General features: G+C 46.4%; 1 protein-coding gene across 7 annotated transcripts in view; it reads right to left on the reverse strand.

Moving 5' to 3' along the window:
• The window catches only part of LOC104656671 (protein HIRA), a 103,143-nt gene that overhangs the window by 55,627 nt on the left and 25,290 nt on the right, over positions 1-22,226 (reverse strand). For 4 of the 7 annotated variants that reach the window (XM_010356359.2, XM_010356358.2, XM_030915568.1 and 1 more), the window contains exons 4-11: positions 21,877-21,967; positions 20,479-20,573; positions 12,069-12,164; positions 10,888-11,048; positions 8,445-8,612; positions 6,248-6,361; positions 2,646-2,716; positions 1,889-1,994 (exon numbers count right to left, since the gene is read on the reverse strand). In XM_010356359.2, coding sequence (XP_010354661.1) covers positions 1,889-1,994; positions 2,646-2,716; positions 6,248-6,361; positions 8,445-8,612; positions 10,888-11,048; positions 12,069-12,164; positions 20,479-20,573; positions 21,877-21,967 — 902 coding nt within the window. Of the gene's footprint in view, positions 1-1,888; positions 1,995-2,645; positions 2,717-6,247; positions 6,362-8,444; positions 8,613-10,887; positions 11,049-12,068; positions 12,165-13,141; positions 13,255-20,151; positions 20,221-20,478; positions 20,574-21,876; positions 21,968-22,226 lie in introns of all 7 variants that reach the window. The other 3 variants (XM_010356361.1, XM_030915570.1, XM_030915571.1) reach the window with 3 other exon arrangements.

The following is a 22,226-nucleotide window of genomic DNA, read 5'->3' on the forward strand; positions in this document are numbered from 1 at the left end:
AGGGCTCTCCTGGCTCTGAGCAGAGAAGGGACTCAAGGCCAACTCCCCCTTGCCTCCCACCCTATTCTGTCTGTCCCTCATTCGACAGCTCTCTTGATGTCTCATGCTCTCCCTCGATGTTTATGGCCTCCCTTGTATCTGTAGCTGGGATGACAGTAAATGAGACAGCCAACAAGACAACACTGCCCCACAGTCTGGTGCAAAACAAATAACAATCCACAGTGCTACAATGGAAAGGAAGATACTCAAGGTGCTAACTTAAGGCTCTTAAGGACCCAAATGCATTTGGGAATCAGATCCTAGAACAAGAGTCTACTTTCACAGCTCATTTGCAGCCATCAGCCCTGTGGTTGGAAGTCCCCATTGGCCTGCTTACAGTGTCTCTAAGAGTATGGGAAGGCCTGGCACAGCAGAGATAGGGAGCCTCCTTTACTCCCACCCCTCCTAGCATGTCATCATACTCCCCTCCCCCTAGGCCCTCGTAGTCTTGTCCCCTAACAAGCTAGACAGGAGCCTCATGAGAGCAGAGATGGTATCCCCAGCACACTGTAATAACTGCTGTACATGAAAGTGCATGAGCAACAGACTTCCATGGGATGTGCAAATGTCCAACGTGGGATTCTGCCCAAGAACAGGGACTGTAGTTAACAGGATATCTGCTTTACACCAGAGTATGGGTTGAGAGGCAGCATTCCAAGAGAGGTGCCTTGGGACTCGCTCCTGCAGGGCTTGGATGTGGCCAGGAACCTCCTTCTCTTGCCATCTTGGCTCCTGCCCTTCTCTCCTGAGTCTATCCCCTGGAATCTCGAGGCAGAATTCAGGGTTTGGCCAGGGTTTCCCTGATGTTCCTCCAACATGGAGTCCTAGCCTGTGACTTGGGAAATGGTAAGCAGATGGGTTATTAGGCTCCCAGAGTGACTCCAAGGGAGTGCATAGTGATCCCCAGGTACCTGATGACAGTGACAAGATTGGAGGAGGACCTGAGGCCACTGAGATACTCATTCCTTCATGGAAAAATGATGGGGTGGCAGGACCTATTCTAAGTGCAGTCACTAAGGCACACCTCTCCCCCAAAGGGGTTCACATTTTAGTGGGGAGGTCACACTGTAGGTTAAGAGGAAGCTTCCACCAGCAAATAAGGTCATACGAGAGAGCTGCCAGCCTGCTCTGGGCTTTCAAAGAGCTCCCTTCAGACACATACACACATCCTACAAAGCAGGGGCAGGTTTCTAAGTCTATGGTAGGTGAAGCAGGGTTTTTCTCAAAGCCTGGAAGAAGGACACAGAGACCCCATCACCCCGGCAGAACACAGAGGGGAGGTGGCCTGGCCCAGAGGCAGCAGGCCTGGTTCCCTCTTCTGACCTAAGGGTCACACATAGTCTGGGCAAAGAGCCATGCTATTTTCTGAGGCTTAGTTTCCATATCCACGAAATGTATAAGCCCTGCCTTGAAGGGTTTTGTGCAATTTAAATGAAATCATATATGCAAAACACATTCCCAGAGCCTGGCACACAATACGTTCTAAGAAATGACCAATATTACTACCATGAAGGGGAAAATGACATGAGCAGGGGCCCCTGAGGAGTCACTTCAGCTCTTTCCCAGAGCAAAAACCTCCCAGTGGATGGCCTATTATCAGCTCAAGAAGAGATGCCTAAAATAGTTCTACTCTTAACTCCAGGACTTATTTCTGAAATGGGAACTCGTTTTTTAATTGATCTATTTTGTAAAGAAGGATTACAAGATATAAAAGACAAATATTCCATTACATGTTAAGAAATGACGTGTCTGTGAATCCCACAAGAAGAGGGTGTAGTCAAAGGGGTCTCTCAGAGCTATTGTGGCTATGGTCACAGAGCACCCAGCAGCACAAGGGCCATCAGCCTACCTTCTCCTCCTCGCTCAGGGGATCGCCAAGCTCATCCTGGGAGAAGTCGAGGAATGCCACAGAGCCATCCATAGAGCACACCAAGATGCCCAGCCCATTCAGAGTCCTGAAAGACATGGCCATCAGCAGCCTGGTAGCAAGAGCCCCAGGCAGACACATATGCCATAGTAGCTGGCCTGTGAGGATGGTGGGCAGTGTTCTAGGGAGATGCTGGAAACTCCTGGTTCCCTTCTGTGGCCTGAGGGTGGGGGGGCGGGGGGCGACAATTGTGTTCCAAAGGACCCTGGTGTTCTTTAGTTCTAAGCAGGTGTACACAGTATCCCTTACCATATATTCTGTAGGAATTTTCAATTTTACTTATCTTACTTTTGAAACTATTAAAATAAAAAAAAAAACTTGACAAAGTATACATATAAATCAGGTCACTGAGAAGCAGAAAGTGTGCTTCTGACTCTGGTTCATGCGATGACGGAGTAAAGTAGAACCCACTAGGATCACATCATTCTCCTCATCTTAGACAAATCCTGAAAAGGCATTTTCCAGTAGCAAATCCTGCACAGGCAGGACATTCTCACAGCAGCAGGTACACTGCTGCCAGTTTCCAAAACATGTGTAAACAGCACTCCTGGTCTGGGCCACTATGACACCTGGGGAGGGGTCGCTGGCCACCTGACCCTAGTCACATCCAGGAGGCCTCACGTTCCATTGTGTGGCTTCTCCTTTCTTAACCTATTCCAGTAAGTAGAATCCACCTTACCAGGAAATATCCATGATGGATTTGTCAAACAGTTCATGGATCACCACCAGCGGCCGTTTTAGACATGTGAGCTGGAAGGAAAGACACAGCCAAGGTTAACGAAATTACTAAAATTCCCTTCTGTATTCAGCTCAGTTAACATAACCAACCTAGAAGCTTTGGTCAGAGCGGCTGCTGATATTTAAGGCATCTTCAACTCTATTCAAACTACAGCTGCAGAGATCCCAAACTGTGGGTACCAAAGCCTGCCAAAAATGTGCATGCTACCTAGAGTGGACCCTGCCTCCAGGGCTTGCTGTGGTCTGACAGAGGAAATAGCTTTATACACAGACAACTAGCAATGGAGAAGGCAGAGTGGGAGTGGGTTTCTGAAGGACTATGGTCGGAGCAGAGGGACAGCCCCAGAGTGGACCTCTGAGAGAGTCTATGGAGCAGGAGACAGGATAGCAAAGCCTAGACAGCGGATGAAGCACCCTGAGAGAGAACACAACACATTTTCCCTGGGCCCAAGGGACTCTGGATAAGGTAGAATGAGCCTTATCCAAGGCTCATTCTACACTATGTGCAGGTAGTACAGAAATACACACCTGGGCCCTTAATCTAGGCCCAGTTACTGACTATTAATACTTTGATGAATTATTTTCTTCTATTTTGTGCAAATATTTATTTTATTCTTCAAAGTAAGAATTTATTTTATTCAAATTTCTTTTATTCTTCATGGTTGTGTCTGTTTTTTCATTTAACACACAATAAGTATGTCATTAAATATCTTGTAAAAGTCTCTTTTGGATGACTGCGTAGCATGCACTGTGTGCATATTCTCTACTGAGTCACTCAATTGCTGGTATACATGCTGACTCCACATTCCCACAGCTATGGTAGGCTCTTCCTCTTGTGCACAAGTGCCTGGCTACCCTGCGGGCTAGCCCTGAGCTGCAGGATGATGGGCTGGGAAGAAACACACTTCCTCACAGGATGGTGGGCTCCCACAGGTGCTGCTGTAGCTTCTGGGAGGCTGTGGGGCTGAGCATCCCAATGCAGCCTGAGACTGCTGTGTGGGGAAGGAGAAGCTGTGTCTACCCTAGTGGTGGATAGGGGGCTGAAGTCTGAACTATCTGGAACCCACATTAAGAATCTTGCCTCCACCTTAATTCCACTTCTAGAAAAAGCTGCCTTGTCCCTCCTCCCATAAATGTGCCTACAGACCCCTCATAAATCTGCAGGCTGTGTGACTGCCTGACCTGAGCATTCTAAGAAATATGGGCATCACAGTCAGTGATGTTTTGGTTGCAGCACCACAAACAGGGCCTCTGGCTGGGAGGAAACAGGGAAGGTCCCCTGAACGGCTCTCTGTGGTACTGTGGTTCAGGTTCCAGAATGGGTGTTAAGTGAATACTGGGCCTAAAAAAAGAAAAAAAATCACAACGCACACAGTAACAGATTTCTCTATAACAAACTAATAAATGCAGCCAGAGGATAACCTTCAAACCCAGAACACTCAAACTTGCTCTGCTTATAGGGACACTTTTTACAAAACAAAACAAAAAACAAATTTAATGTGTATGCACTTTGCTTTATCAAACTTTAAATATATTGGCACCTTGATGCTCAGCAGCAAGACTGCTCCCTGCACTGCATGTAAAGGTGTCTCTCACCACACAGTCAGGTCACAGCACACCAGTCCCTGGCAGTGAGAAACTTAACCCTTCAAGAGCTCTCACTTAGAAATAGCCACAGTTCTTACTCTTGGGTTCTCATTCGCCAACTACCATTGAACATATCTGCTGAGAACCTACTCTGTGGAGGGCACTGAGTTAGGAAGGTGAGAGGAACAATGAAACTCAAGACACATCGGGCTGGGTGTGGTGGCTCACACCTGTAAGCCCAGCACTTTGGGAGGCCGAGGCAGGTGGATCACCTGAGGTCAGGAGTTTGTGACCAGCCTGAACAACATGGTGAAACCCCATCTTCACTAAAATTACAAAAAAATTAACCGGGTGTGGTGGCCTGTAATCCCAGCTATTCAGGAGGCTGAGGCAGGAGAATCGCTTGAACCGGGAGGTGGAGGCTGCAGTGAGCCAAGAAGCCAAGATCGCACCACTGCACTCCAGCCTGCTGGGCAATAGAGGGAGACTCCGTCTCAAAAAAAAAAAGAAGCTGAAGACATCGCCTCCTCTCAGGGGATGCAGTGAGTGAGGAGCACCAGGCTCATAACCTTACCCATCACAGCATCACCCAGGAGTGAAATGGACTAACAAATGGAGGCGTCAGCTTTCTGTGTGTCTTTTTCTGTTGACATAAGCACTTATCTATCTTGGTTATATGCCTAGGAGTGGAAGTGCTCCAGGTCATGTGCCTAGCTGTGGTAGAAACTGCCAAACAGTTTTCCCAAGTGCTCATGCCAGCGTAAACACCTGTCAGCAACACCTGTATCAGTTCCAGCTTATCATGTCCTTGCTGACACCTGGTACTATCTTTTTTTTTTTTCTTTAATTTTAGCATTCTACTCATAGGTATGTACTCACAAATAAATGAAAACATATGTCCACATAAAGACTTATACAAGAATGTTCATATCAGTTTTAGTCATAATATCTCAGAACTGGAACAACCTTAATGTCCATCAACAGGAGACTGTATAAACAAATTGTGGTGTATTCATACAGTGGAATGCTACACCGAAATTATAAGGAATAAAATATTGTTAAGTGCAGCAACATACACGAATCTCAAAAACACTGTGCCAAGCAAAAGAAATGAAGACACAAAGAAGCAAGCACCACACAATTGCATTTATATGAAGTTCAAGAGCAGGCAAAACTCATCAGTATAACAGGCCATTAGAGTGGTTGCTTTGGTGGTGAGGAAGGTCTTGACTGGGGAGGGACAAAGGGACAAAAAGGAGTGCTCTAGGGAGTGATGACACTGGTGTGTAAACATGTATGATAACTCACCAAGCTGTACCTTTCAGGTGAATACACTTTATATAAAGATTTTTCTTTTTTTCTTTTTTTTTTTTTTGAGACGGAGTCTCGCTCTGTCGCCCAGGCTGGAGTGCAGTGGCGTGGTCTCGGCTCACTGCAAGCTCCGCCTCCCGGGTTCAGGCCATTCTCCTGCCTCAGCCTCCTGAGTAGCTGGGACTACAGGCGCCCGCCACCAAGCCTGGCTAATTTTTTGTATTTTCACCATGTTAGCCAGGATGGTCTCAATCTCCTGACCTCACGATCCGCCTGCCTCGGCCTCCCAAAGTACTGGGATTACAGGTGTGAGCCACCGTGCCCGGCCATATAAAGATTTTGGGAAGCAAGCCCAAGATGCTGCTCATGGCATTGACCACTGAGGGTGCTGCCCGAGCCTGGACACAAGAGCTGGTCTAGCTGGGGGTCAAGGTGGCCTCTCCTGGCTGGGCACAGACCCAGTCTTCAGCACTTCCTTCTGGGAGAGCAGGAGAGCCTGTGAGCTTCCAAGGAGGGGCTGACCCCGGGTGCAGAGTAGAAGTACACTCTGAGCATCACCCAAAGCAGGTCGCTCTTTCCTCCACTTGCTACTTTGCCAACCTACACCTCCCGTCCTGCAACAAAAGCTCAGGATAGCAAGCTCACCCAGACAGAAAGCGAGCGGTCCTTGCTGCCAACAGCGCAGCAGCAGTACGGGCAGCTGGGCTTGGCAGAACTCCCATTCTTCTGCTTCTTTTTGAAGATTTTTGGGTTGAATTTCTAAAGCCAAATAACAAATGTTAAAAATAATTAATCAAGCATGAGGCATGTCCCCTGTGCCCAAGTCCCAACCCGCTGAAAGGAGTCTCCCACAGACATTCTCTGAGTCCAGGCACTGAGCATGCATTTCATCTTCCTGACCACCTATGAGGCATCTGGCTGATGATGGAAAGGAGGCTTAGGGAGGTCAGAAAGTATGTGCGGAGGCACCAAATGATTAAGCTGGGAAATGCAGATTTGAAACTAGCACTACCAAACTCTCCATTTCTGAAGCATGCCAAGTAGAGGGGATGGGTAGCTATTGAAACTAGCCTTCTCAATTCCCTCTGGCCTGGCAGGGCCAGCCCTAGGACCTGCAGAAAAGCTAAGCCTGCAAGGGGGCTTCAGAATCAAAGACCTTCTCACTCCCTATCTCCTAAGGGAGGCCAAGGGGATGGGCAGGAGGGGTGTGAACCTCTGAAGTCCTAAATTTCTTCTTGCCTCACTGCATTTATTGTTCTGTCATAACTGTCTAGCAGAGATCTGCTTAGTCAGAGAGTCATTTGTGATCTCCCTGGGCCAGTGGCCACGGCAATATCACACAAAGGTGCCTAGTTGGCTGCTTAGTCCAGGGAGCTACCCCCAGAGTAACTTGTCTTTGTTTTTGGAAAGGATGAAAGCACTCACTGAGCTCCCAGCCACCTTCCTGGATTTAAAGCGGGTGGGCGCTCTGGGAATCCCCAACCTAGGACAACTGAGGGCAGAGGAAGGAGGGTTCCTAAAAGTCTGATGTCAGGTAGCCTAGAGATGTTTTAATTCCAGAGGGTAGGCAGGAATGGTCGGGGTGCATAGAGACTGGAGAATATGGAACTCAGAGGCATGTCCCTGGGCTTACTGTTTCCAACACCAATGAGGCTGCAGGGCCTTGGGAGCTCTGTGAGCCATAGGCAGGCGGCGTGATCTCCCAGAGCCACTAATGAAGTGGTTGTGAGGACTGCATGGGAGAATCAGGTAGAGCACTAACCATGAAGCAGTGATTTCCAAAGACTTTAGCAACAAAGCTCTGGTTCAAACAAAACCCTACACGGACTCCAAAACCAAAAAATTTAATATGTAATATTTTATTTATACAAAATTTGTGTTTTAAGGTACAGTATATAGATACTTATTATCTTTTTTTTTTTGAGATGCAGTCTTGCTCTACTGCCAGGCTGGAGTGCAGTGGCACAATCTCGGCTTACTGCAACTTCCACCTCCCGGGTTCAAGTGATTCTCTTGCCTCGGCCTCCTGAGTAGCTAGGATTACAGGCGCACGACACCATGCCCGGCTAATTTTTGTATTTTTAGTAGAGATGGGGTTTCACCATGTTGCTCAGGCTGGTCTCGAACTCCTGACCTCGTGATCTGCCCATCTCAGCCTCCCCAAAGTGCTGGGATTATAGGCGTGAGCCACCGCATCCGGCAGATACTTATTATCTATTCAAAGACAGGCAAAAATGAGTCCATTTTCTTCAGGGTCTTGGATGATCCTTAAGTTTATATCAACTTTAGCCCACCAATCTGTTTATTTTATTGGCTGCCCAGTGTTGAGAAAATCCTGGTTCTCACAGATTATTTGCAACTACTTAACGGCTTGCCTTGGGCTCTCTCAGGACACTATTTAATTAAAGTCATGGAGAAGCATAAGACGAGTGGCCAGACAACCTCACGCCTAAGGAATGACAGCAGCTTCCAACTTAGTGATCTATGGCATGGCCTTGCACCTGTGGTTGATGCTGCCAGGTGTGGGGACAAGTGCAGTGCTTAGTGGGTGCACCAGAATCCTACCTGTAATCACTGGAGCCAGGTGAGGGGGGCACTGTGCTTGGGCACCCCTGAGCATACCTGAGTGTGTAAAAGGCTGATGTGGAGCTACAATGTTCCTAACCCAAGATTGATTTTGGTGATGTTTACCATGTAAAGTCTGCCAATAAATCAACCAAGTACATACTCTACTTTGTAAAACTAGCTTTTAAATATTTAAGTATAACTATTCAAAATAAACCAAGAATTAATATTTGCTGAATCTTGGAGCCCATCTTCCTTCAGTTCCCTGGGCACTCACCACGACAGTCACAGCTTTCCGGTGCCCAACAAAGTCCATGTTGGTCTTCCATCCCTCCCGTTCGATGATCTGGGCAGTGGGGCCTGAGTTGTTCATGGCATGGGCAGACACTAGGTAATGCCCATCAGGTGACCAGCTGAGCCGCAACACATGGGTCGTTCCTCCACACTGAAAGAAGCATCTGCACTTGAAAGGAGCTCATGGTCACCATTGTGACCAAAACTCTGGCCTCAAGGATAAAGTTAAACTTCAATTTATAAATGTGTGATGGTGGAGCATGCACCCCAAGCTTCTGGCAACAGTGACAGTTTCTGTGTCTCCAGATGGCCCAACCAAAAAGGGCTCTGTGAAATGAATTTGGAAACTGCAGCATCCTATACTCCCCCAGAGGAGCTGAACAAAGCAATACAGTACAGAAGTGTAGGCCCTGAGGAGATTTGCAGGAAGGCTACCTGTTTGAACCATAGCCTCTGTGTGGGCCAAATCTCTCTGGCCACTGACCCAATTCTTCTGTGTAGCACCTATTAACCCACAGCATGGCATCTGCACAGCATCCTCAAGATATACTCTGGTGAGGAAAAAGCCCTTTTTAACCCAGGAGCCTGGCAGAAGCCTGTGTCTGTAATGTAGCTGATGACCGTGAGGCACCACCTACTCTCTTGAGCCTGTTGCCTCACCCAAAGTGTGGTAAGGACACCTGCAAGGGAGAAGAGGTTTGTAACGTCCTTATAAACTGTAAAAGGAACAGTAGAAAGGCACTGTTCCCCCAACCTGGACTGGGGACTGAGGCAGAATATCCCTTTACATTATTCCTCCTGCAAAATGAGATGACATGGGTCCAGAGCCAGCTCCCTGAAGCTCAAGGTGGGTCCAGGGCAGTTCTAAAGACTTAAGGGTTAAGATCATGATTTCACAGCTCTAGAGCAGGACAGGACAAACCAGGGCCTGAGTGTAGTGAAATCACCCACTTCAGCTCCCAGCCTAGGCCATAGATCCACCCCCTACCCGGAAGGATGGGCCCACCCAGTAGAGGCTGAAGAGTACTACCAGCTCCTGCTGGTACTTATAACACTCCTAAAGCCGTCCCTAGGAGTCCACCTCATGGGACCCCAATGCCTGGCAGTCAGAGCCCTGAAGAACTCCAGAAGGAGCAAAAGCTCTTCAGGGCAAAACTAAGTAAGGTAAAAACCAGTAGTCATATACCTAGCCCAGGAGCTGGTGTTGTGCGGGGAGAAGTGAACATATGACTATCACCTTACTTTTGCAGTCATCCTGACCAGTGGGCAAATGCCTGCTCTTCCTGCAAACCTTCACTCATGTGTCCCTTGCTCTGTGAAGTCTTCCCTGATGCACTCACCTCTCCTGGGTTGTTTCTGCACTCTGGACCACTCCATCATCATGCAACTAATGGGAATGCCTGTCTTTCCTAAGCAGCTTTAAGCTTCAAGAGGAGAGACTCCATCTCAATCCACTTATATCTTCCTGTGCCCAGTTACTGCCTTCTATACAGTAGACACTTAATAAATGTGTAATGAACAATGGTGATCCTGAGCTTTCATTCCATTTGAAATCAGAACTCAAATAAAGGAAGAGTAAAATACTAGAGAAGCTACTGCAGTCTGATTTCCAAATGTGCAAACTGTACTGCTAACTCCAGCCAGGAAAAAAGGCCCCTGAACTGCAGGGCGCATATCAACAAGCACAGGGGATGGCACAAGAGTCTCCTCCATCCTGCCCTGGCCCCCAGCAAGCTGCTCTGCAGGAGGCTCAGAGGAAATTCCACACTATAAGCAGCAGTTTTATCCACGTCTGTGGGAGTGAGCTGGGTGACAGAATGATGTGGAGACATCTCTAAGGTTCACTTCAACTTTAAACCTATAAATCTGGGCTGGGTGCAGGGGCTCATGCCTGTAATCCCAGCACTCTGGGAAGCTGAGACAGGTAGATCACCTGAGGTCAGGAGTTCGAGACCAGCCTGGCCAACATGGCGAAACTCCGTCTCTATTAAAAATACAAAAATTAGCTGGGTGTGGTGGTGGGTGCCTGTAATACCAGCTAATCAGGAGGCTGAGGCAGGAGAATTGCTTGAACTTGGGAGGCGGAGGTTGCAGTGAGCCAAGATCATGCCACTGCACTCTAGCCTGGGCAACAAGAACGAAACTCCATCACCAAAACAAAACAAACAAAAAACAACAAAACTATAAATCCCTTTCATTTCAAAGATGGAAATTAAACAGCATCTCAGAAATGAAGGATTTTGTATTATCTGACTCTTAGGGCCAGAGTCCCACCCCAGAGAGCCTTGGTGAATCCGTTCAGGCCCCCAGACTCGGTGCATTCCCTAGGTGGCCTGGCCCATGGCCAGCTCCCTCTCTGCACACAGAAGTCAGGAAGGGGCTGGGGCAGTTGCTGGGGCTCAGCTCTCTGAGCTGTCACCACTTACCTCATCAAAAGGCTTGGTGATGCTGGTCTCCAACTGCCAGTCCAGCGTCCTCCACACCTTTAGGCTGCGGTCATCAGCTTGAGAGGCTATGTATTTACCAACAGGGTCCCATGTCAACCCTTTGACCAAGCCAGAATGACCTCTCAGAGTAGCTAGAATTTCTGTGAAGAAAAAAGGAATGTGGAGAGATGTCATCTGGGGAAAATGTGACCTCAATCCATGGGCCATGGGATGGACATGCAAGAGAGGGGACTCAGCAGTCTGCCCTGGCCAGCCCCCACACCAGGCAGAAGCAGAAGGGCCTCCTTATTTGATCTCCATCAAGGCAAAAGCCAATTAAAGAAATGACTGCATCAAGGAGGCAGGCACCAAGGGGCCAGTTCTGATCCAGGTCTTTTCTGTATCTAGCGGCCCTGCCTATGGCTGCCCTTCCTGGGCTGTGACACCAGCACTTCTGACGTTAGCCTCCCTGGTAGCTCCCTGATAAGGAGGAGGCCTACCAGCTCAAAGGGCCACATAGTGGCTCAGTCTTTCGTAAGTTATGGCTAAAGACAAAGGTGTGTACGATGGTACCCCATATAGATCTGTAATCCAAATGCTACTCCAGTCTCTAAAGTTGCCCTCTCCATAGCCAGACTGAGTGTTTCCATACATGCTGGTGGCTTTCAAAGAGTTAAAATGACCTGGATCCATGAGGAAAGCATACTTCAAACACAGAGCTAAAATATGAGAAGAATCTTACTAGTTATAACTGTGCCAGGTTATGCCATCTGTTGTGACTTTAGAAAAATCAATCTTTTGCAAAACTGGGTTTGTGTTAGGCCATATCTACTCAAGGGTTTCACAGAGGAGATGGTGACTGAGCTGAGCCCAGAGCCCAGTGGTGGGGATGCACATAGCAGGTTTGGGAGTACCAGGGTCCCCAACAACAGCTGCCCGTCCACTACCCTCATGATCTGTGGCATACCATGCTAGCACTCAGCTACTATTTTTCTTAAGCATTAATCTCTTTTTAAAGCTTAAGCAAATGTTAGCGATAAAGAAAAACTGACAAGACACATAAATCCTAGGCCACTGTCATACATCTGTTGCCACCAAGACTACGGAAACAGCCCAACCCTTGCTCCAGAAACTGACAAGAAGTACTGCTCGCTGTTAACCAGTCAGAGGAGGCCCCAGACCTGGGAACTTTACAGCATTCCAGATGACGACAGTGTTATCCACGCTGCACGAGGCTAGCCAGGCGTCATGGGGAGACCATGCTACATCCATCACATCTGAAAGAAGACAGAGGGTTCTGGTGAGATCTTTTACCCGGCAATGCCCTTGTCTATTAGCTTGGCCAGTGCCCCCTGGGACCTGGGACCTCATAACAACTCTGGTATTTTTTAACCAACCTGAAAAAACTCCCCCCAAAATTTTTCAATTGGTCATAAATTTAAAGCATCTAACCGACCCCAGTGCCTCACTCCTTTTACAGATGAAGCAACTGAGGGTATGGTTCAGAGCTTGGGCACCGTATGGCACCACACCCATGCATGAGAGCCTGCTACTTCGTGGGTCTGTGGCCTGGAGCATGCTTCTCAGCCCTGCTGACTAGATTTGCCAATCATAACAGGGCCTTCCTCCAAAAGCCTTCTGAGCATGAGACATGGTGGATAAAGCACATGGCAGAATGCCTGACACAGTCAGAACTCCAGGGCTGCTGACAACTGAACACAAGTCATCTTGAGGCCCTTGTCTGGTTCATGGACTGGGTCTCATCTCCCAGACCCTGATTCGCTACGGAGCCTCCAAACAGAATTAATCACATTCACTTCTTTGTGACTCCATTTTATCATTTGTCAAGTGCAGATCAAAAAACAAAATCTAGACCAGGTGCAGTGGCTCACACCTGTAATCTCAGTATTTTGGGAGGCTGAGGTGGGCAGATCACTTGAGCCCAGAAGTACAATACCAGCCTAGGCAACACGGCAAAACCGCATCTCTACAAAAAATTGGCTGGGCATGGTAGCACATGCCTGTATCCCCAGCTACACCGGAGGCTGAGGTGGGAGGATCACTTGAGCCCAGGGAGGTCAAGGCTGCAGTGAGTCATGATTGTGCCACTGCACTCCAGGCTGGGCAACAGAGTAAGACCCTGTCTCAAAAAACAAACAAAAAAACCAATGAAACAACCCCAAAACCTATCTTCATAGGGTCACTGTAAGGATTAAATGTGATAAACTGCTGCAACACCATGCCAGGCACACACCAAGGCATCGATGAGGGTCCGTTGTGACGATGGTGCCAACCTTGCCTATCCTGCCATCAGGGGTGAAGGGCGCAGTCTTAGTTATTTCTCTAACCTCAGCGCCTGGTGCAGTGCTAGGTATACAGAAGAATGATTGATGAGTTGAAGAAACAAACATAGCAGCAAGGTAACAGCTATCAAGTGCTTTCTTTGTACAAGAGGTTTAAGCAAAAATATTCCAAATATCTATTGTATCTTTTCTAGTTTAAAAAAAATCTAGTGACAGTTTAACAGGTTTTTTTCACATTGTCTCACATGCTGTGGTTCACATTTTGTATTCTAAATGCCTATGTGATCTTCACAGCTTCTTTCCTTTTTTGCCCTGCATTCTATGTGGTTGAGAGCATTCACTACTATTAATTGACCTAATTTAACACTGAAGGTTAACTGGATTTCAGTGTTCTGGGCCCGTGTGTACGTGTCAGTCTCCACACTCTGGATTATTTCTCTGAGACGCATACCCCAGAGTGCGAATCCTGGGCAGAATATCCGAGCATCCTCACAGGTCTGGATTCTCATAAAACTATAGACTGCTTTTCCAAGATCCCTGTGGTTTTATATTTCTACATGCAGACTGTTTGCTTCAAAACTCTCTTAATTAGCATTGAGGATGATGACTTTTTCCCCTTCCGACTTATTTATTAAGTACATTTTTATATTTTAAATTTTGAGTTAGATTATTAGTGAAAGCATTTGTCTCTTACCTAATGTCTTTTTGGACTGATTTGCTGACTTATTGTGGCTATTTACTGGGAAGGGTTTTGGGCAGTGGGTCTAACAACATAAACACAGTGCCTACAAAAATGAAGAAAACAACAACTTTCTCTAGGAACTGAGAGTCCTGGAGGGGCAGACATGCAAACACCAGGACAGCAGGGGAGTGCCCACATCCTAGAACAGAGAATATGTGGTCAGGTGGGAGCCCAGAAAGGAGAAGGGATTTTCTTAGCAATCTCCACAGACACACATAATGCAGCTATTAACTGCAAATTTCACCTCTTTACCTTTTCATACTGTAGGAGTTTTATGGAGTAAAATCTGTTATTCTCCTTTGTGATTTCTTCTATTGCCTTGTTAACCTTGAAAAATATTCTCTCTGCTAGAGGTCTGGTAAATATTCAATTCTATTTTTTCCTTGTGTAGTTATTTAGAATGTTTCTCTCTTTAATATCTGGATTTATTTTGGTATGTGCTGTATTCGGTGAGGATCGAAATTAATTTCTCCTCACTAACTGTTTAATAGTTACTACGCCCCATATGAGGAAGAACCCATTTTGATAAGCGATGCCTCCTTTCCCATCACACCAACTTCTTAGGTACACTGTAGCCTCCTTCAGTGTTGTGAGTTTACCCTCAAACCCATGATGTTTCTATCACTGGAACTTTGAATGTTTTTATCCATAACATTCTTATCCTTCCAGATGTCCTTTACAATCACTGCTGAGTAAATCCACACATGACATAATTTTCTCCTAAACTCCCAGTTTGGAGTTTCTGTCTTCAGACTATATAGCACCTCCTTTTTGTCGTGCATCTACACACACAGGAGACCCTCCCCTCACTTGTGGATTTACATTTCTGGCCACTGTTCTCACCATCATTCTTGGTGAGTCCAGGAGGATGATTCTTCTAACACCCCAGGCTCTTGGTTCCTTAAATTCCTCCTTCCCTTCTGATGACCTTGGTTTCTACTACTTTCACCCCATGGTCATGTCTAGAGGCCTTCCATGACAAATCACTGCAATCCGTCTCAATTCCAACCTTCCCACAGGCCAGCCATCAACCCCGTGCTCCTAGCTCACCCTCAGCTCCAACAGCACTTTCACACCATCAGGAACTCCAATCTACTGATGCTGCTATCCTCTCACCACCTGCCACCCACCTGGTACTTACCTCGCTCCTCCAGCTGACAGCCCACGACCACTCCCCCTTTTCTTCTCCTCCATCTTCCCACACGCCTGACAAAGCTCAGCTCCTCCCCTAGTGTTTTTTGAGTATCCTCCAATGACACCTCTGGCCCAATGACACTACATGAATATTGCACTTGCCTAGGCCCCCAGCAGCCTCCATGCTGTCAAGCCTAGCAGTCCATCCTTGGTCTTCACTTTGCCCCTCAGCAATAAGCTGTATGCTGCCCGTTCCCCTCTCCTTCAAACACTCTCTTCGCTGCCTCTTTTGTTACTGTTGTTGAGACAGGGTCTCACTATGACACCCAGGCTGCTGAGCTACTGGCCTCAAGTGATCCTCATGCCTCGGCTTCCTAAAGTGCTGGGATTACAGGCATGAACCACCATGCTTGGCTTCTTTTCACTGTCTTAACTGGCCTCTCCTAGCTTCTTTTGCCGGTTTCAGCTCTCCAATCCCTAGGCTCATCCTTGGACTCTGCTCATACCCAGAACCTCATATTTCCAAGATTCATATTTCCAAATGTCTACACAGTATGTCCCCTTACACTGGCAAACTTACCATGTCCAAAACCAAACTCCAAAACACTTCCCTTGACAAACATTTCTGTCCCACCTGCAGACTTCCTGCTTCAGGTTACATTCACTGCATCCTTTCCTCTGTCTGGACCATAGTCCGGGAAGCCATCCTGACTCCTCTGCTTATCTCATATCCCATATTCAATGCACCAGGAAATCCGCCTCTGACCACTTCTCACCACCTCCGTGTTATGACCGAAGCCCAAACCACCATTGTCTCTCCCTAGTTTTTCGGAGCGGCTCCTTTACTGGTCTTCCCAGTGCAGCCCTGAACCCCACAGGGTAGAATCCACACTGTTGCCAAAGTTCTCAACTCCTCTGCCCAGATCCCTGCTGAGTCTTCCTATTCTTGCTCAGAGAAAAGCCTTCACCATGGTCTCAAAGGCACACTCCCTCTCGCACCCTCCTCCACAGCCCAGCTCCCAAGGGTTCACTGGGCACACTAAGCACATATTTATGCTCCAGGGCCTTCGCACTGTCCCCTCATCGCCATCCAGTGTTCCTTCAAGTGTCACCTCCTCACTGAGCCCCCAGCACTCATCTTCCAGCTCCTTACAGGACTCTGCCCTCTAGGCTAATCTTCCAATCTCCTATACTACTCACTCGTCAGTCTCTTTTACAAGAACAAAACTCCCTGAGAGAAGAACAGTGCCTGGAACATGGCAGACACTCAATAAATGTTTGGTATATGGACAAGTAAATATTAATTTGGGGAAAAATGTATTTCATTTAGCCTTTGAATTTATGAAGCCATTTTCTATCTCTCAATGTTTATATCTTTAAATGTTTGTGATTTAAGTCGTAGAAATCTAATTCATTTCTTGGTAAGATTACTTGTTCCTGGATATTTATAACTTTTGATTCCACTATGTATAATTCTCTTTTTATCATGAGTTATTCTAATTGGCTATTAGTAGCAAAAGATAAATAATTTAAAATTGTTCTGAGGCCAATATAAAGACTCATTAGTTCTAAGTATTTTTCAGTGCTTTATTTGTTCCAAGAGCCTTATTATCCTATGGTTTTTCTTAATATGAAATAATGTCACCTTCATTTCCTTTTTGTCTTATTTTCCAGTTTCTGTTTAACTGTGTTGCAGAAATTCCAGAGCAAGAAATTAAATGACAACACCCATCATTGTCTTTTCTTGATATAAACCACAACCAGGCTTAACTGTGAACTGTAATATTTGCCATGGGTTTGAAAAAGACTAAGGACTCTACCATATTAAGGAAACAGCTTTAGCCCAGGTGTGATGGCTTGCGTCTGTAATCCCAGCACTTTGGAAGGTGCAGGTGGGAGGATCTCTTGAGCCCAAGAGCTCAAGACCAGCCTGGGCAACATAGTAAAACCCCATCTCTACAAAAAATAAAAAAAATTAGGCCAGGCGCGGTGGCTCAAGCCTGTAATCCCAGCACTTTGGGAGGCCGAGACGGGCGGATCACGAGGTCAGGAGATCGAGACCATCCTGGCTAACATGGTGAAACCCCGTCTCTACTAAAAAATACAAAAAACTAGCCGGGCGAGGTGGCGGGCACCTGTAGTCCCAGCTACTCGGGAGGCTGAGGCAGGAGAATGGCGTAAACCTGGGAGGCGGAGCTTGCAGTGAGCTGAGATCCGGCCACTGCACTCCAGCCTGGGCGACAGAGCGAGACTCCGTCTCAAAAAAAAAAAAAAAAAAAAAAAAAAAAAAAAAAAAAAAAAAAAAGCCAGATATGGTGATGCATATCTGTAGTCCTAGCTACTCGGGAGGCTGAGGCAAGAGGATCACCCGAGCCCAGGAGTTCAAGGCTGCAGTGAGCCGTAATTGCACCACTGCATTCTGCCTGGGTGACATAGTGAGACACAGTCTCAAAAACAAAAAAAGAAAAGAAATATCTTTCAGTAGGCATTTTTAAGAAAGCATTTTTAACAGGAACTGATATTGAATTGTCTAATGTTCCTTTTAAAATACCTAAGATGATTGTAGCTTTTCCTATCTAACTTCCTAGTATGTAAAGTTACATTAATAGATTCTCTTGTACTATACTTATAAGTCACATTTAATCATAATAAATTACTGTTTTATGGCCGGGCACAGTGGCTCACAGCTGTAATCCCAGCACTGTGGGAGGCCGGGACAGGCAGATCACGAGGTCAGGAGATCAAGACCATCCTGACTAACACGGTGAAACCCTGTCTCTACTAAAAATACAAAAAAAATTGGCCGGGTGTGGTGGCATGCACCTGTAGTCCCAGCTACTCAGGAGGCTGAGGCAGGAGAATCGCTGGAACCCCGGAGGTGGAGGTTGCAGTGAGATGAGATCGCACCACTGCACTACAGTCTGGGCAATAGAGCAGGATTCTGTCTCAAATAAATAAATAAATAAATAAATAATTGTTTTCAAATGTTATATTTACGAGTATTGCTTCTGATTTTTCTATCTTTATTCATATTATTCTATGTTTTTGTTACATTACTGTTCTTAGGTTTTCTTGTATTTTCCAGATATAATAATCCTGGCTTATATCTCCTTTTCAATTATAAACATTGCTATTGTTCTGTATAATTTTTCTTAAAAGCTCAAAACAATGCATCTACAAATAATTTAGGACCAAGAAGCATTTCTGGCCGGGCGCGGTGGCTCAAGCCTGTAATCCCAGCACTTTGGGAGGCCGAGACGGGTGGATCACGAGGTCAGGAGATGGAGACCATCCTGCCTAACACGGTGAAACCCCGTCTCTACTAAAAATACAAAAAACTAGCCGGGCGAGGTGGCGGGCGCCTGTAGTCCCAGCTACCTGGGAGGCTGAGGCAGGAGAATGGTGGGAACCTAGGAGGTGGAGCTTGCAGTGAGCTGAGATCCGGCCACTGCACTCCAGCCCAGGCGACAGAGCGAGACTCCGTCTCAAAAAAAAAAAAAAAAAAAAAAAAAGAAGCATTTCTGAAGAAAGCCTTCCATTTCTTCATTGGTTATTATTCTGTTCAGTTTTTCCTAATCCTATGGTATCAATTATGAAAGTTCATATTTTCTAGAAAATGATTTTTTAGTATTTTGCTTTTTAGCTTAATAGTACAAACATTATATTGTACTGTTTGATGATTTTTTTCTGTCTGGGTTAAATGTTTTTCTAGATCTTTAACCTCTAATTTTGTCTAGGCTTTTTCTTCCCAACCCCCAATTAAATATACCAAGTATGTATTTCTCACACTTTGCTTTTCAAAGATCCGGTTCTTTCTTATTCATTTACTTCTGCTTGTCATTGATTTTTCTTCTTGAATGGTTCTGCCCACACCTGCTACCAGGACCAGTGAGTAATGAGTGTCAACCCTACCTGTCTGGTAAAGGAGCCCCACTGCAGGGTGGGGTAAGAGAGAGAATGCAAGGCTCTGGCTAGGGCCTTGTAGTCCTCACTTGAGGCCTACCATGCTTGGGCACCCTTATAGACATGTGCACCAAGTTCCAGAAAAGTCCAACTAGACTTCACTGTTAGTACTGTGACACAAATAAGGGCAATTTATACAATTTCATTATCAAACAATAATACAACGCTACCATTTCAACTTTCACAAACGTGGACTCAATCTATGGCTGCCACCAAGATGGGTTTGTTCTCCTTTAAACTGTCTACAGAGAATCCGCTAAGCATACACTGCCAATGGATTACAGGTGATGCCACCTCACACACCTGTCACTCCTGCCCTGTCCTCGCCCAGATCTCCAGGCTCAATTCCAAGGTTTCTTGACATTTCTTCCCCTACCCCTCAAGCCAAGGGTAAGCCCATTCTGAACTGGTATCCATCCCCATAAGCCTGTTGTCCTTAAGGTCTCAGCAGAGGTCATACCTCTGACTATCTAGGCATCCAGTCAGGAATCTATCTCATACCTCTCTGTGCCCAGTCCTAAGTATTCCCAAATCGATCTCCTCTTCTTTACCTCAATTATCACAGGCCTAGCTCAGGCCCTGACGGTGTCCATCTGAACCACTGGAAGAACCTCCACTTCACTGAGCTGTCACAATTACCTCTCTGTTATGCTTCAAAGCTTTTAATGGCTCCCTATCTCTTCCATGATAAGGGATTCCCTCAGTAACAGGGAGCACAAGCTTTCCATGATCCGACCCTGGCATACCTGACCAGCCTCACTTTGTGCTGCTCCCTGCCTTGTCTATAAAGATCCACCCATGGTGAAATGCCTCCAAATCCCCATTCACACCAAGACTTTCTCACTTATGCTGTACCACCCTGCCTGGAAAACCCTTTGGTCCATTCCTGGACCAAATGGACTCAGTCTCCTGAGTCAAGTCTAAACTGCACTCAACCTGGTATCCTTGATACCTGAGTATACAGTGCATGGGCACTTTTCCCCCTCAGTCTAAATTCATAAAATGTGCTTCTTTCCATACCAAGTTTATTTAAACCACTGCAAACATACTCAAGTTCAAGTTGAGATCTTTTCAACGGGCATCTGTGAGCTGATTTCTGGGGAATAAACAAAGTGTGCTTACGGACTTAGTGATCCGCTGATGAAGGTACTGATTCTGTTCAGCAGGACAAACAGCAGAACGTGGGAAGTTCTACATTAAAGATATAAACATATACCCCATGAGGGCAAGAGTGGGGAGACTGAATGCAGCTGGAGACAGGTAGTGGAGCCGGTGACTGCACAGATTGTAAGGGACAGGCAGGGTGTGACTGATTGTGATGTCCCGGGAGGGGCAGCCCAGACATAGGGCTGCTTTAAGGACCAAACAGTCCCACAGGGGACGTGGTGGTGCTGCTGATCTGAGCCAGGTGTCAGGGGCCCGCCCACCCCAACAGGCAGTCCCACTCACCGCCTGAATGACTCCGGAGGATGGAGACACACCGCCACTGCTCCACATTGGCAAGCTTACCACTGGAGCCGAACACGGTGCTGGGGCCGATGTACCTGTGTGAGAAAAGGGCCAAAAAGGCACTCATGGAGTGCTCTGGGCACTGCACAGAAATGCTCCCTGCAGCCAGCTTATCAGGGCAGACAGAACAAAGCAAAAACAAACAAGAACTGGAAAGCACTGGGTTGCTGAATAAAAGGGGCTGATTAGGTGAAGTATGATCCATGCACTTGATGAAATACTACACAGCCATTACAAATCTTGCATGGAAAAATATTCACAATAAGAGAAAGAAGCAGGCCACAGGACATCACATACAATATGATATCACTTACGTAAAGGAAAAAAAAACACATGACATGGATAGCATCTATGCATGGAAAATGGGTCAGAAGGACATCCCAAAATGTCAAAATATTAACTGTAGCTTTCTTTAGGTGGCGTGATGAGGGATATTTTTTCTTTTGTATTTTTAGTTTTCTAAATTGTATACTAAATGTTATTTATGTTGGCTATTTAAAGAAGCAAAATCAACAGTATTTTATTTTTAAGTGTCTCACAATGAATCAAATGGCTTTGACATCTGAGGCAGAGAAACCACGTGATCTACAGGTACTAGCCCCCACCAGAGGAGCCAGAGGAGCATCAGTCACCTGGGGCCTGGTGGAGACAGTGCTGACACACCAATGCTCAGAGCCTCTGATAACACCTTTTGCTCTTGTAGAGCTCATCACAAATCCACAGAAAGAGAGTGTGCTGAGACAGCCAAGTAGGCTAAAGAGACAGCCTCTGCCTCTGCTCTTGAAGCCACAGCCACAGGGCCACTCTTGGTGAGCAATGGTGCAGGGTCTGGTTCCCCAGCCTGACTGGCCCAGAGACCTGGGAGCAATAGTTTTCCAGGTGATGGTTAGCTGCTTTTGAGAGTAGAGCAGAGGCTGCCCCAGGTGCGGACCAAGAGAGAATAAAGAAATGGCAAAGAGGTTGGACTCTGGATTCCCTGCCCCAGATCCTGGGCAAGAACCAGAACACCTTGACTTTTAACCATTTTGTATATTGGGCTTCCATGTGAAATTTCATTTGAAAAAAACCAAAAGCAATGAAGCTCCACCCATATCAGCATTAGAAGAGATCAGCCTTTCCTTTTCAGGTGAGAGCCTGCAGTCCTGTGAGGGGGCAGCTGACTAGGTCTCCTGAATCCCTGGTCAAGATCCACCTGCTCCTGACCTACATGCACTTCCTATTACCTATGAGGTCAGGGCTATGGGAACCTCAGTGACAAGGTGGGGAAAGGTGACTTTGATAAAGACCAGCAAAGCAGCTTCTAAAAATAAAATGTGAAGAAAGGAAAATGATGCTTACGTAGCCCGCTTCCACACCATAATCAGTTTGTCATCTCCCCCAGAAGCTAAATACATCCCACTGTTTGACCACCGCACACAGTTCACACATGCTGGGAAGAAAAAAAAAATAGGGTGATGAAAATCCAATAGTCATGCCCATTTGCTTCATGTAGAGTTTGGCAAGATGTAAAGGGTTTATAAAATCTAATCTATCTAATCTATTTAAGGCATCCACTGTGTGACAGCCCCAGAAAAACAATTCAGTTTAAGTACTAACCTACTTGTGCTATAAAAACAAATTACCAGAACAGTCTGGAGGGTGAAAAATATACATTCTCTGAGAATCGTTAGTGCTGAATGACATAGTCA

Source organism: Rhinopithecus roxellana, chromosome 13 (assembly GCF_007565055.1).
Source record: "Rhinopithecus roxellana isolate Shanxi Qingling chromosome 13, ASM756505v1, whole genome shotgun sequence".
Classification (NCBI taxonomy): domain Eukaryota; kingdom Metazoa; phylum Chordata; class Mammalia; order Primates; family Cercopithecidae; genus Rhinopithecus; species Rhinopithecus roxellana.